This window comes from Micropterus dolomieu, linkage group LG22 (assembly GCF_021292245.1).
Source record: "Micropterus dolomieu isolate WLL.071019.BEF.003 ecotype Adirondacks linkage group LG22, ASM2129224v1, whole genome shotgun sequence".
Lineage (NCBI taxonomy): Eukaryota > Metazoa > Chordata > Actinopteri > Centrarchiformes > Centrarchidae > Micropterus > Micropterus dolomieu.
The window spans coordinates 9790801-9806610 of NC_060171.1; the positions used below are offsets into that span (position 1 = coordinate 9790801).

Consider the following 15810-nt stretch of genomic DNA (forward strand, 5'->3'; position numbering starts at 1 on the left):
TAAAACAGACTCCCTGTAAGATAATTACTAATAAACTCATACCATTAATATGAAAAAATCTCAGAAATATGTTGTGACTTCTTTTGCTTTGATGGTATTTTAGTGAATGATGTGGCGTGTGCAGAGATCCTATCCTTGACTTGGCTTCTCTTCTCTGCACTGATCAAAGTGCTGTAGAGGCTGTCACTGTGTTTTAGGAGACAGAGACGCGTTGTCTGTGCTGTCTGTGACAGCCTGGAGTCTGCTATCTGCTTCTCTTTGCTCTAATATCATTAACACCATGAGCTGCAATTTTCTACAGAAACAGAGCGGGACAGAGTTTTCAAACAGAAAATATCTTTGAACTTAGAGTTCTGCTGTGCAGTCTCTGCTAAAATGGTGTATTTTGTTCCTGAGGTGGCAGAAGGTTGCTGTTGGTTTAAAAGTATCAGTCTCTAAATACCACAACAACATACAACAGTGGAAGGTGTATAGAAATTACAGTCAAGTGCTTAATGAAATGAACAAAAAAATGTAAATGTAACTAAATGTTGTTTCTAGAGCAGCTACAGTAAAGTTTACAACAGCAAAGCCACTATATAAACTAAAAATATCTCACTGGACACAAATCTAAAATGTCAATAAAATAAATCGTATTCCTGACATAAAAATACTGAGGGAATTTTAGAAAGAATGAAAACCCCGACATGTTTATGCTTGTTGAACAGGTGTATTGATAAAGAAGGGCACTCTCATGGCCGCCGACCCTGGTACGTTGCGCAGTCATGCCTGGCACCAGAAATTGTTTCTTTTTACTCGCAAAGGTTATATTGCGCTTACAGTAACGATCATATTCAACTCGAGAAATCTTGGTTATCTTCACTCCACCTGGTTGACTTCACTGTCTCCATCATGTTAAGTTTATTTATAAACTGCATGATGTCATGTTATCTTGGTGAGGTCATAACTACACATAAGAAATGTTGGGGATAATCTTTGTGTTATGTAAAAAAAGAATATCGGCCCATACATCAGAATATCTGATTTTAAAATTCTCAAGTTTCAAAATCATTAAAAATCCCATATCGGTCAGACTAAGTTCGTATTGCGACAATAATGAACATTTATTGGTCAGCAGTGCTTAGCAGAGAAACATTTAAATGTACAAAAGTACAAATATCAGCTTTCAAACTTTTAAAAGTTAATGACATTTCAACCATGTTAAAGGAGAAAGGCTGGCCCTATTGTTTTTTTTATTTTTTTATTGTCAACAAATCCAATGAAGTACCAACAACGTGTTTAAGGCTTCAGAAACACCCTCCTGTGACACCTTTCCAATCTTGGATGGAGCGATTGTGTCCAACCATTTCTATAACTTTCCGAAACCAGCAATTCATGACACAGCTTTTTCGGGACCAACTATAAACACTTTTAATTTCAGACCTGATCAGACCAGATGTCAAACGACCTACTTTTGCGCCCTCAAGCTGCCCCTCAGTACTCTCAGAGCGAGAACCTATCTGTGGCTCTCAGTACCAAAACAGTACCAAAACTCAAAATAAAGTCCAGGGCCCATGTTAGTAGTAATAAAGGAGCATGAGCCAGTGCAACAGTGTGGCTCATTAGCGCATTTTTAATTAGTTTTTGGACAACAATGGCACGCTATGGCACAAACGAATACGATAGGCTTTGGATATACAGAGAGTACTTGTTAGTAGGATTTAATCGTTGTAATTATGTGGGAATTGCTGATACTAAGAAAATGTGTTATTATTTATTATAAATAAGTTGTTAATTCCCAAATCGCTTCATCATGAGAGGTTCCCTAGCCCAAAAGCAAACCTTACATTGATGTTAACATTTTACTTTCTTATTTTTACTTTCTCCAGATCTGTCGGAGCAAAGTAAAGGAGACCCAGCAGCAGTTTTTCCACAGCCTTGCAGTGAGGCAGAGTCTGGCCGTGCACTTCAACATCCAGCAAGACTGTGGACACTTCCTGGCTGATGTTCCCAACCGGCTGCTGCCCTGGGAGGAGGAAGAAGATGCAGAGGAGGAGGAGGAAGAGGATGCGGAGGAAGATGGTAACGGGCTGAAGGAGAAAGAAAAAGAGATTAAGACCGAAGCCAAGATGATGGACTCCAAAGCTGCAAATTTTAAATTAGATGAAACCCCAACAGCAGGCCACATGAACAATGCTGGCCGCTTGAAGAGCAGAGTGGTGGTCATCACACGTGAGGTGCCCTTCCAGACGGTGGCTGACTTTGTCCGGGAAGGCGTGGCACGACACACTCATAATCCGGAGCTGTACGAGCGTCAGGTCTGTCTCCTGCTGCTGCAGCTGTGCTCCGGCCTGGAGCACATGAAACCTTATCATGTGACCCACTGTGACTTGCGGCTAGAAAACCTGCTGCTGGTCCACTGCCTGCCCGGCAACCCCTGGAACCTGGAAATTGTTGAGCCCAACAACAACAGCAGCAGCAGCAGCGGCTCTGGTGCAACCTCTGCCAGTGCTGCTGCCTCCGCTGCCAATGCCACCTGCCCCGCCCGCCTCATTATCAGTAACTTCTCCCAAGCAAAACAAAAGAGCAGTCTCATGGCCGCTGACCCTGGTACGCTGCGCGACCAGTCACGCCTGGCACCCGAAATTGTTACAGCGACTCAGTACCGCAAGTGTGATGAGTTCCAGACTGGAATTCTCATCTATGAGATGCTGCACCGGCCCAACCCCTTTGAAGAGACGCCAGAGCTGAAGGAGCGGGAGTACACCTGGGCGGACCTTCCACCACTGCCTGTCAGATCTCTCTATTCACAGGGTCTGCAGCAGCTGGCCAGGTTACTGCTCACCGTCAACCCCTCAGAAAGGATCCGCATGTCTGAGGCCCGGGCCTGCCTGCAGTGCCTGCTGTGGGGCCCTCGGGAGGACTTGTTCCAGGCGCTGGGCTGTAGCAGCACAGGCCCCATGTCAGGGGCCACTTCCAGCCAGCGTGAGGCCACCCTCCAGAACTGGCTGGACCTGAAGCGGACACTGATGATGATCAAGTTCGCGGAGCGCTCGTTGGACGCGGCTTGTGGTGTGAGCCTTGAGGACTGGCTGTGCTGCCAGTATCTGGCGTTTGCCACCACAGACACCCTGAGCCGGGTGGTCCTCATCTTGAAGCAGCCGCAGCCACATCCTCAGTCCCAGAACCAGAGCCAGCCAGCGCACGCGGCACAGAACCAAACTCAAACACATCTAGCACACAACCTCCACCTGACTCAGTCACAGCCACTCTGAGTTCCCCTACCTAGCTGTTACTATGGCAACAGATCCTACTCGCCTCTGCTGACACTAATGTGTGACGTGAGCTAATAGTCAGCTTTGTTGTTGCAGTAGCCACAGTGCTCACCAAAAACTAACCAGCTGGTTGTGCAATGTCTGTTTTCTCACAAATCAATCCATAGAGTGAGAGGCTGTGTCCACATCCAACAGGGTTATTCTTAGCACTCATTAATAACAGCGGGATGGTTCTCATATCCAGTCCAAGAAAAACTGTGAAGCATTACAGCAAGTTGAAGTAATTTTTGCTCATGGCAGTGACTTGCCAGACATCTTGTGTTAAGTCCAGTTCATCTGTGTCTTTAACTGGCCACATCTCACATGTGCAGTAACACTCCACCCAAATTACTCCGTATGTGAGGGATCTCTAGATTTGTAAGGTTCATACATTTAACATATAGTTTGCATGGCAGCTGTCTCCAGGATTTGTTTGAGGCACTGTCAAATGGAATAAATTTGAGATTTTATAGTGTTACACATTAATATTTTATAGGAAAGTCTCATCTGAAGAGAAAACTTCAAAAAGCATCAGAAATGGAAATTTATCTCACAATTATTTAATCCATTATTTGTGCAGATTCAGAAATCTGGAAAGCCTAAAAAGAGAAATGAAGGGAGGCCATTTAAAATGAAGGGAATCAGGGGGAGCGTTCAAATGAAGCTCCGAACCATTGATATTTATCCTCTTCAAAGTACAATCTAATCACAGTGAGATTTTATTTTCTTTTTAAATCTAGACTGATGCAGAAGTGAAATATGTTTTACCACTGAAGCCAAAGATCTGCCACACATTGTTCATTTAGACAGTTTAGAGAAGCATTTATAGGTTTTTACCAGATATGTTTATTTCAGTTAATAACAAAATGCAGTCAGACATGATTACTGTAACCAGATGTATTATTGGTTTATCCCAATGTTTGCACCGCTGAGACTCAGTTCAAATGTCACTATTCATAGTTTAAAAATTCATAAGCCAGTCTGGAGTTCAGCAAAGGTTATACCCTTAAATGCTGTTGTTTCATACCTCATACACCTCTGCACAGGGATTTGGACGAGGTAGGCTATGAACACAGCTTATTTTGGCTTTGTTGTAGTTTTCAGAGCTTAGTTAACAGATTTTATACAATTTGAAGTTAAAATATGGGACACAACTGCCCTGGCTGTTGGTTTGGTTTGTTGTCGGAGTATGTGCAATTAATATCTTTGTTTGTTGTTTCCTTTGGAGGTAACAGCGTATGAAACTTTTTGTGATATTGTGCAGTCTTTTACTAATCCTCCCTTCCTTTAGTTTGTGGCACATAAACTGATTCATTTCAGCTCAATCCTGCAATTTAAGAAACCAAGTTAAGTTCCATGTAAAGAACTTGTTACAGTGGTTGGGAGACAGATGTTTCAGGGACTGCAAAAAAGTTCTTTGTCTATTGTGTTGTTTTTGACAAGTTGTCTTCGAACGGTTCTGCTTTACGGACGACATTTGCACATTCAGTCTGAACGTCGGCGCTCCTCGATGGAGACTGAGGACATGATGATGCAGGGAGAGACTGAGAAAAGTTCCTGTGAATTCGAGGAACTGGATTTGAATTGTGTCGCAGCGTGTGGAATGTAAAAGGTTTGCCTGGACTGAAACATTTGGACCTGGTCTCATCCGCTTCAGAAACACACTCAACTGAACTGAACCACTTAGTTTCACACAAACTCTGTGTGTAATAATCAACCACAGCCTTGAAGAGAAACTATCTACTCAACCACTGAGACTTGCTTCCATTCCTCCTGCCTTGTTTTCCCGTCCTCTTTGTTGTTATCCGGCCAATAGGACGGCAGATCCCGCATTGACCTCACTGCTAGATTTATTCTGCTTTAATTAAATGAGCTCTGTGATATTGATCAGTACCTTCCAGGCTGGAGTCAGTGGAAGTAATGCATGTACACAAGCCTCAGCTTCCCCATGAAAACAATGGGAAACGCTTAACATTTTCAGTTTAATGCACATGGATTATGTTGATCAAACACCCTGGAAAGCATCTTTAACTCAGATCTTAACTGGACTCTATATGTACTTTTGTGCAGAATGTTCCCTTTGATATCACACTGACATTATGCAAAGGCTTTGCATCCAGAAGTTTACTTGGTTTATTTACTCTGGTTAAGTTTGTGTTTTCAATTCCGAAAACTGCAGCAGTTCAGCTTGTTGTTGGGTGAGTAAATGTACTTTTGGGATCAGGATCCTGTGATCGTTTTACTGCAGATGTACAGTAGAATACTTAATGGTCCATGGAGTGAAAATGAGACAAAGCAGGTGTGAGTTTGTTGCTGCATTAAAGGGTTTGTGTACTAAGGAATGTGTGTGGGCAGCACTGGTGGCTGTCCTTGTGTCTAGAGATTTAAGCCTTTATATAGTATATATAGTATAAATATATATAACCTTTTATCTATTTTAATCCACACACTATTTTGTTGAGTACCGAGCACATCCATTTCGGTCTGTAGAGAGACTAAATACCATTTATTCATTCTTAAAGCTTTACTTGATTTTCTTCAACCTCGCTTGTTTTGGGAGAAGGAAAAGTGAGTAGTTATCACTGTCCTAAACAAAGGATAACTGAAAAAGATCTTATTCTTCAAGTCACATAATGAGAAGCATTAATAAACAATGTACAGTATTCGTACCCCTCTTGTAAAGTTACCCGAGAGATGAACCACTTTTGAAAAGAGGCTGAAGGATGACTTTTGAACGCACCATTAAAACCCAACATTCATCAACTGTATGGCCTACAGCGAATATTATTAATTTTCTCTCTCTTTCTCTCTCTCCATCTCTTTCCCCTGTTGTTTTCTCTCTGCATTGTTAATTGCCACTGAAGAGAAAAACAGAAGCTTCTAAGGCTTTCTATTAATATGTGTACAGTATGTCTCCTGGCCTGCCGCCATTTATTGTTGATCAAGTTAACCAACAGTAACAGAACAATAATAAATATATGTTTTTATATATACACTTTGTGCCACTGTGTTATTGCTGTTGATCCTACCCTTCAGCAGAGAATAGCTAGAATTTACAGTAACTGGACAAGTTTGCATTCAGACTGATTATATGGCATTTTAAGTCATTTTTAAAACTGCTGAAGTATTTTATTATGTACTTGAGGATTAAGAGTAGTTTGTGCGGTGAAACCCTTTTGTTTCTAGTCCTTTTGGACCTGGGCTGATGCTATCACTGATTTCAGAAAAATAAGAACCATCCTCGAGGCTTGGGCTGATAATGAGCCTTTTAAATTATTTACGGTGACCGTACTAAAACTGGAAACATTCATCTTCTCAGTTTTATTTGAAACATCAGCCAAATCCCTGTGAATTTTTTCATCTCCAGAGAAACCTGCACTCTGAGTGTTTGAATTGGATCTCTTTTTGTAAATTTCAAGAACCTCTGATTCTTTGCTGGCATTATCTCAGAGGAGACCATGTATCTTACATCCCACACTGCTCTCAGAGTCAAGAGAATTATTTAGTTATTAATGTTAAAGTCTAATGTTTCTGGGAACATGGATCAGTGAAAGTTTTTCAGAATATAGGATTTGAATATTTAGGATTTAAAGATATAACTGATACTGATTAAGTTATAGTGCCCAACATTAACTCCAAAGTACATCATTTCTTCCCAGCTCACTATTGATCAGGGAAATTTTGGGGACTAGTATAAACAAAAATTAGGGTGTGTGCATTTTCTAAATGATCATTTTGAAGATAAATTTGATTAAAAATCAGAGTAAGAGTAAATCACTTAAATGCTCTTTCACCTCTTATTAAAACACATTTCTTGTTCAGTGGATAAAAATGACAGTTTGGGCCAACTGAAACACTATGAATTTCACAACATTTGTAGTAGTCATACACAGACTCCGCAAAGGAGGTGTTTTGCACCTTGCTACGTTGGAACATGGAGTATTGCTGTGCCAACATCACTGCAGTAGCTCCGCCACCAGATGGAGACATTCAAGAGGTAAAGAAAACCAGAATTCACCCTTCTCCTGCTGTTAAGCCTCTTATAAACTGACTATTACAGGGATTTGACTTTCAGTGTTCAGTGTGGCTGAAAGCCATGAAAACATCCTGTATGAATTTAGTAGGACAAATGTGAAAGTGAAAATGTTCACAAGCATTACTCTAAACTGTCATTTAGCTTGAACTATAACAAGCTAATCCTGTCTAGACTGAGATTATACTCTTATCTAACATAACATGGTTTACTCACATGTCTCACTCATCTTTGCAACTGACAATGAGGAAAGAGGAAATTCTGTCCATCTACTCCAGTATTATACAATAAATAAAATTGCATTTGGATTATTAGGATGCTCTATTATTTTATTCACACAGTAATTCCTTCCAGATTTAGTGTTTCATGTTGCATGTGACACAAAATGATCAAGTAGAGTTTTCGTTCACAGGAAAGAGGTTTGTATCAGACTGCCCATGCAGTGGTGAAAGAACTATTCAGATCCTTGACATAAGTAAACGTACCAAAACCACAGTGAAAATTCTGCATTCTAAAGTATTATAAACAAAGTTTACTTAAAAAGGTCAATTGTGCAGGAAAAGTCTGTGTTTTACTACTATTATTATTATTATTATTATAGAGGATGTTTTTGGATAAATATTACTGATGCATTAATGTGTATGTTGTATTTTACTGCTGTATGGTTGTGCTAATTAGCTGCTTTATACACTGTTGGGTAGATTAATGTACAGGAACGCATCGTATTCTACAAGGTCATGTGTTTATAGCATCGCTGTCTTTTGAGAACCATTTATCTCTGACAAGTCAGCTTTTCATGAGCTTTATTTACCTTAAGTAGGAGAATTTTCTCAACCCATTAAGGAACATTTCATCTTTCCGTTTGTCAGGAAGAAAAAAATCTAATTCAAAATCACCAAATTTGGAGACACATGGTTTTCACTGGACAGGAAGGGTATGAATAACTGTAATCTGAAAAGGAATCAAAGCTATCAGACAAATGTAGTGGAGCAAAAAGTGCAATATTTGCTCCTTTCTGGAATTTGTACTTGAGGGGCAGAAATCTCTCAGTTTGGATCCTGAGTGATACACCAGTAGGTTTATTTCCTGCATTGTGAGTCATTACTTAATCAATAATGTTGTTGGATTAGGTCAAAGCAGGTCAAACCGGGGCTCTGGGAATTTACAGGAGATAAGAGCAGGTGGAGGATGACAGTAAACTGGAATCATTCCCAGTTACTTGTCCAATTGCTCACCATTCAGCCAGACAACATTTTGACCGTTTTTCACCAACTAATCAAATATCATATCTGCAAAATAGCATTTTGCCAAGCAGTTTCAGATTGCAAAAACATAAAAATAGAAATATGTCCTGAAATGTTGAAGAGTGTAGCACCTCAAAATTGACTTTAGTTAGTTTTGACTTTGCACTGCATGGCAGTAGTTTGATTTACCTTTAGTTTGATTCCCTGGAAATAGCCACGGTGAGAGGATGAATAAAGATGAGTGTTTTGCTATCAGAGGTGTCATCACTGCACCCTGCCCAGACAGTTATGTAATTTCACACTGAATCATCCCTAACAGCTCAAATGATGATGATGATATTGAGTAGGAGGTTCATTCTTGGGAGAGAATTTGCCAATTTGGGGGTCGGGAGGGGTTTCTTGTGGGCGTCAGTTTGAGGAGAGATGATGAGGAAGGACTTTTGTGTTGAGTTGGGATGTCTCTGAAATATGCTCACATAAATACAAGGGGCTGGGAAATGCATTATGTTAATGACTGGTCCCCACAAAGATAGTGACACAACTGTGTGTGTGTGTGTGTGTGTGTGTGTGTGTTTGTGTGTGTGTGTGCGCGCGCGCGCATGTTTGTGTGTGTGCGTGCAGGTCCTCTACAGTGCTGCCGATGCTGCTGTGGTACCTTAGAGGAGGAGGCGGTGGTCGTGTTATTGAGCGGCCCGGCGTGGAAGTTTCGCTGCAGGGGTGGGACTTTGTTTCTGCAGTCGGTAGGTCTGGGGTGAGCTGCGGATCACACAGAAATGCCTCTGGCAGCAGCTTTCCAGACTCCAGCCAGCAGCAGCACAAAGAGACGGACACCTCAGAGTGGAAGATAAACCCTCCTCCTCCTTCATCATCCCTCTGCTCCTCTTCCTCCTCCAGCTGGCCACGTCTGACAGCTTTCGGATGCGCTGAAACGGGAGGAGTGTGAACGCCGTTTCCATCCCTCATCCATCCCCGGGACACACAGACCAGTCCGGCACCGGTGTCATTGGATGGAGAGAGGCGCCTGAAGAAGGGAGAGCGGTGGAGTTGGTCTACCCCCCTCCTCCTCTTCCTCCTCCTCCTCCTCCTTCCCTACTGCACCAAAAGAAAACTCCGGGTAAGAAATGCGTACTCACTAAGGCCATTTGGCCACAAGCCGCTGCGCTCCTGCACTCCTCTGTGTACAAAACGCAATAAATGCATAAACGCAACATGCATAATGGCGGGACTTGCATGGGTCTTTTTTCCTCTGCTTCATTGTCAACAGTGAAGGGATTACTTTAAAGCGTGTGAGGCATTAGCTGCGCATATGAATGCATCCCAGCAGACGGGATGGCAGGCTTTTCTGGCACGGTATTTTCGCGGCTCCGCTCTTTTCTCTCAGTCGACCCAAATATTGATTCGCATTCCAAGTCGACCTTAACAACAAGCAGGTTGTTGGCTGTGGCAGTGAAGTGATGCCTTCTGTGACTGCAGGGGTTGAAGGAGGGAAAACAAATGGCACCCTGAGCAGCGTGAGCTGTCCATTCAGCACCACTCTGCTGAACTCCAACTGAAAACTGTCACCTTAAAAAAAACTTAGTGCAGGTTTGATGAGCAGCTTTAGGGATGTGGTGTAAGGCTGAAGTCAGATTCAGCCAGAATATTGTTTGCAGAGTAGAGTTTACTCAGATTTTTAGAGCTGCTAATAATTGTTATGTCTTGAATATTGAGGAAAGCCATTGTAAGACTGGGTAAAACCTCCAGTGTTTAATCTGATCCCATCACAAACACTTGATCTGAGTAAGATCCTTGCCTAAATGAAATGTAGTACAAAATTAACAAGTTAAATCATGGACTATGTGATCAGATAATAATGAAGCATTCAGCGCCATCTTTTGTTACTTTTGAGTTCAGCCAGTGTTCAGAAAGTGCTGAGTCCTGATTGTAAGTGCTGTTCAAATGAAACTTTGTGTTTGCTTGTGTGCCACATGATCTTCTAAATCAGGGGGTACGTTTTTCCCTTTGGGGGCATTTTATGAATTTATTTCGCAGTCGATGGTAGAGAAATGACAGGAGATGGGAAGTGACATGCAACAAAGACACCTGCCCTTGTCATATTAGGGGTGGTTGCAGTTTAATGTCCACATTTTAACCCTCTAGACCACCAGGTTGCCCTTAATTTTTGTTTTTTTTCATTATGAAATGTTGGATAGTTTTACCACTTCAGGCATCTAAAAAGTATCAAATGAAACATTCTGAGAAGATAACATTGCGCTTTGGTTAAATCAGACATTATGAAACCTGTGACAAGGAGTTGTGAATAGACAGGCTGGTGTGTCTCACTCACAATTGCTACATGTGCTTTAAATGTTGGCTTTTGACCCATGTTAATCCTATAACGTGATGTAGATAATGATGCCTGAAAATAATAATAATTGGTGTGTTTTGTTGATTAAATACTCCTTCCCAATCTGTCTTTGAGGCTGTCAGAGGTTTTAGATTTGTATGGACGTTTGGAGCTAACTGTGGTCCTATTTACTGTAACTAAAATTGTTCCTCTTTCTTTGCTTTTTGACATCCTGTTTCCTCCTGAAGCTGCCCATACTGATTTCTCTTTTTCTTTTTTTTTTACCTCTTTGCTTCCTTTTTGTGTTCTTAAAAAATAAAAGTTGTGAATAGCTGGACAGATTTTTGTGTCAATTAACAGTTAAAATATGTGTAGGAGTAGACTTTCTGTCTCTCAAAGCAATGTGATTTTGAAATGATGATGCACATTGAGGATCCAAAAAAGGGGAAAGTTCACATGAAAAACAACCTGACTGTGCTTTAGAGATTTCAAACTCAAACGCCGGGGGAAATAATTCAATCTTGTTAACATAACTTGTTAACTCTGATCTCTCCGGTTCTTCGGGTGTGTTCCCCGCAGCTTTCTAATGATGCCGGATATCTGTGTGAAATGGCTCAGCTTGGAGGTGAAATAGCTGTGTGTATGTGTGCGTGTATGTATGTGTGGGTGTGTTTTTGTGTCACTGGGACTCCCGCCTCCTCCTCGCCGGGCTGAAATACGACCTGCTCAGGATTCAATTCCTCCACCAGCACTTGCAATCATCTCAGTCATTCGTTTAACATCTACTCTCTTTCTTGCTCTCTGTCATGGGCATCCCCTGCATTTACACACACACACACACTCTCACAACCCTAACACACCACCTTCCCCCTGCTGTCTCCCCGTTGAACTCCTCAGATGAAGAGTCTTATTACATTAAGAAAACTGAGAGCACTTAGATGAACACTGGAGACATGTGACACTGTGAGTCTACACCTAGAGGCCCTCTGCCATTATCAAAATGGTCTTTCCTAAGATCGAGCCTTAAAGTATCACATCTAATTTTTCCAGACTAAATCATGTAATGGATTGCCTCATTTCTTGTTGAATGCCTGTGGTCGGAGCTCTCTTCTTGGAGATGCCTCGAAATGCAGCAGAAAGAGAGAATCGTAGAAGAAAGTGTCACAAGATGAATCACACTGATGAGATTAAGACTTCTTGACATTATCAGGCATCAAACAGTATTGACAACATATAAAACTGGTTGCTTCATTGAATGTTATCTTAAAGCAACATTTTGGGTCTGACAGAGAGTTTGACAAGAAGATTGATATCACCCTCACGTCTGTACTGGAAATATGTAGCTAGATCTAGTTAGCTTAGCATACGCATGGGGAAAAAAGGGAAACAGCTAGCCTGGCTCTGTCCAAAGGTCACAAAAAAGCTCCGTAATTAACAAGTTATATTGCGTTTGTTTAATATGTGCAAAAAACTATTTACCATTGTTATTTGCCAGACTATTTCTGGGCTGGCTGCAGTTACCAGTGGCTTAATTTTAGAGCTTGAGAGGTGCTGGTCAGGCTTGCTGTTTCCACTCTTTATGCTAAATTAGGGTATGCTAACCAGCTGCTGGGTCTGGCTACATACTTACTACAGCTTACCATATCATCTAACTCTCAGCAAGAAAGTGAAGAAGCGTATTTCTCTATATGTCAAACTTTTCTTTGGACCTATTCTAGTTTTCCACAACTCGTTTCAAGTTTTTAGCCGTTCATGTCACATGGATGAAAATACATTGAAATGACAGTCAAACTGAAATTAATATATACATATATATCTGCAACAAAGCCAATATGCAGAGTGGGGGCATAAAAAACGTGTTACTGTCCAAATACCTGTATCTGACTGCAGTTAATCAGTGAAGCTCTGGCTTGGCTTCAAACCACTGCTCTTCCCCACTTTGGAGAATTTGGAGAAGGCTTTCACATTAGTGAGAGTGAATGAACCTTTTTCCAAAACATTAAATCGAGTCTGACAGACATTTTTGCAGCACTAAGTGCTTTCCCCGTCCTGTATTAGCCTAATTGTGTGGTTGTTAATCTAATAAGTAGTAGGTATAATGAGTTAGCGGGGTGGGAAGCAGTGATCACGTCTGATTTAGCTTTTTGGTGTTAACTTCAGGTCTCCAGAGTGAGACTTCAAGATTACAAAAGTGGGAAAAGGTTGATGCAGGTGTGCAAATAAATGGGAGCATCTTATTTAATTACCTAGACTGTGGGTGTATTGGCACACATCCACGTGTGAGACCATGATCAAGCTGATTCTGGAAAATAATGTGCTGTGATCATTTATTGGCATAAAATAGTCCAACACGACCAAACGAGTTTAGTTTTGATTGTGTTTCTAGAGTTTTATTCCCTCTGTGTATTATCATTCTCGACATTCTGTTGATAATGTGGTTTAGAGCGGGTTTTTCTCGTAAGCTCATCACAAACTGCACATAGATGATTCTGGCAAGACGGAGAGAAAATATTTAACCTCCAGAATTCTGGAGACAAATCAAGTTTAAGTAGCTCTCCACTGAATAATCAAACTAGACAGAGTGCAAACACTTCCCTGCTTGCTGTTATACTCAAAGCCACCTTTCCCATTCTCTCCATTTTGAGTGAAAATGGCTTGCAAACATCATCTTTAACAAAGCAGAGTCGAGTCTTAATGTAGTCAGGATCGACTGAAACTGGTCATAAAATGAAGATTAAAGATGTTTTGGTTCTCATCCATAATCCCCATCAAAATCTGATCTTTTGTTTGTTAATCCTAAATACAGCCTCACAGAGCTGCTAGCCTGGTCTGTAAGCTGTTAGGGTGCCTTCCAGTACCCATACTGCCATACTGTTTAGTGTGCCAGAAAAGGAAATACATGGTCTTCCTGCCTCAGCTAGCGCCACCGCTGACATTTCAAAGACGGCACCAGTCAGTATGATGCGACTTTTATTTAACCATCCACCAAATGAGCTGTCTAAACCAGAAAATCCAAGTGTAGCTGGCATGGAAACAAGCAGATATGTGAGGAGCTAGGACACAAAGAGAGATACACAAACTGCTTTGCTGCCTTGTCCGTGCTAAGATTGCTGTGCAATGCTATATCTGGACGTATCACTGAGCGCGGCAGCAAGGCAGTTAATTTGATTATGAGTCATTGGGGGAGATTAAAAGCAAAGTTGATTGATCAGTTGTTTGGAGAGCGAGCAAGAAAGAGTCAGAGGAGAGCAGCTGACAGGCCTCTGATTCCCCACCCCTTGTTCTTTCTTCCCAGCTGCTCTCTGTTTCATATTTTCTTTTTGAAAATAGACACTCATGTTTTCTTTAGTCTTCTGTATTATGTCTTACTATCATCTGATCTTTGTCTTGTTTATCTCCTTATCTAACCTCTCCTCTGTTCTTTCCCCTTTATTTGTGTATATTTGTATATGTGTGTGTGTGTGTGTGTGTGTGTGGACATAAATCACTGTGTCTGTTCTTATTGATCAGACCTGTTTTAATATGCAGCTCCAACAGAGGGAATTTCTTGTTTTCTTCCTGGCTATAGCAGCTATGGCCTATTTACATCCAGTGTGCCGAATCTGCTGCTGAGACACATAGGAGGCTGCTGGGATTGTGTTTGTTTCCTCCTATAGTCAAGTTAGTTTTTTGTTTTGACAGGCACCAGACCACAGAGAAACCAAAGCAACAAAGAAGCATTTCACACTCAAAAACATGGGCAGACATGAAGTAGGCTAAACACTCACTCTTAGATCTATGATAGGCCTATTATTACTGGAAATTATTGCAAGTTATTATTGTTTGCATTAACGCGTTAACGCATTATTTAATTAACGCCGACAATTATTTTATCTCACGTTAACGCAGTGTTTTATTATTATTATTATTATTATTTTTAAAGTCCGTTTCTCACTGGCTCTGAATAGCCTACACCAACACAGTCAAACCATGTGTCACAGGAGGGGTGGGATGTTGATCAGCCTGCAGCGGATCGAGGCTTAGGCAGACTACGTTGGATGATAAACAAAAGTAAGACATGCCAAGTGGATATACTACATGCTGAACGTCCTTAAAATCGCAACGTAGCCGCTTGGCCACGCGGGTTCACTCAGGTAATCAGAAAGGGGAGACAAGCGCTCCGCGAGCAAACAGCAGGCGCTCTAAAGTAACCATGGCAACGGTTGTAGAATATTTAACTAAAGTTAAAATTAAAGGCTACAAAACTTTACCTGATAGCCCTTCATATAGTTTCGCGGGGATGCTCTGCCATGCGAATTCCCTCCTGTTGACGTCCTATTTAGTAAACAGTAATAGATTCCGGAAACCCTCAAACAGCGAGGATCAGTCTTTCCAGTGATTTGTGCTCCGTGGCGGGCATGTGCGCGAGGCGAGCACAGTGAAGTACTGCTTCTAAAAAGCACCTTATTAAGTGTTTGCAAACCACGTATTGCACTTTTGTGTATGGCAGTAGGTCTACATTTAAACTAAAAGTGCGCAATAGGTCTACACTACTTTAGAATTCATTATTAAATTTTGCGCATAACTATGCGATTAATCGGTGGTGGTAGGAGTATTGAGATCCTTTACTTGAAAAAAAGTAGCAATGCCACAGTTTGAAATTAAGTAAAAGTTTGTAAGCAGTATCTGCAAAATACACAGTGAGTAAAAGTACTCACTATGCAAAAAAGAAATAGCTGGAAATGTAGGATCATTTCCTCCATAAAGGAACACTTATCATTCACTGGACAGGAAAGAACATGAGGAAGAAAAGAAGAAAAAATATAATCTGAAAAGTAACAGGCAACTATAGCTGTCAGACAAATGTAGTGGAGTAGCCTACTAAGTACAATATGTGGCTGTGATATTTGTACTTTAGTACTATACTTGAGTAAT

The 15810-nt window shown here is 41.2% G+C and overlaps 2 protein-coding genes across 8 annotated transcripts in view; both read left to right on the forward strand.

Moving 5' to 3' along the window:
* The window catches only part of peak1 (pseudopodium-enriched atypical kinase 1), a 114319-nt gene extending 108031 nt beyond the window's left edge, over positions 1-6288 (forward strand). For all 6 annotated transcript variants that reach the window (XM_046037322.1, XM_046037321.1, XM_046037324.1 and 3 more), the window contains one exon: positions 1869-6288. In XM_046037322.1, the coding sequence (XP_045893278.1) occupies positions 1869-3254 (1386 nt within the window). In that variant the 3' untranslated portion in view covers positions 3255-6288. The remainder of the gene's footprint in view (positions 1-1868) is intronic.
* Positions 6289-6749: 461 nt separating this feature from the next.
* Positions 6750-15810, forward strand: part of syt12 (synaptotagmin XII) — a 28775-nt gene continuing 19714 nt past the window's right edge. The window contains exons 1-2 of one of the 2 annotated variants that reach the window (XM_046038738.1): positions 6750-7290; positions 9192-9684. The gene's annotated coding sequence lies outside the window, so the exon portion shown is untranslated. Of the gene's footprint in view, positions 7291-9191; positions 9685-14965; positions 15030-15810 lie in introns of those variants that run through there. The other variant, XM_046038739.1, reaches the window with a different exon arrangement.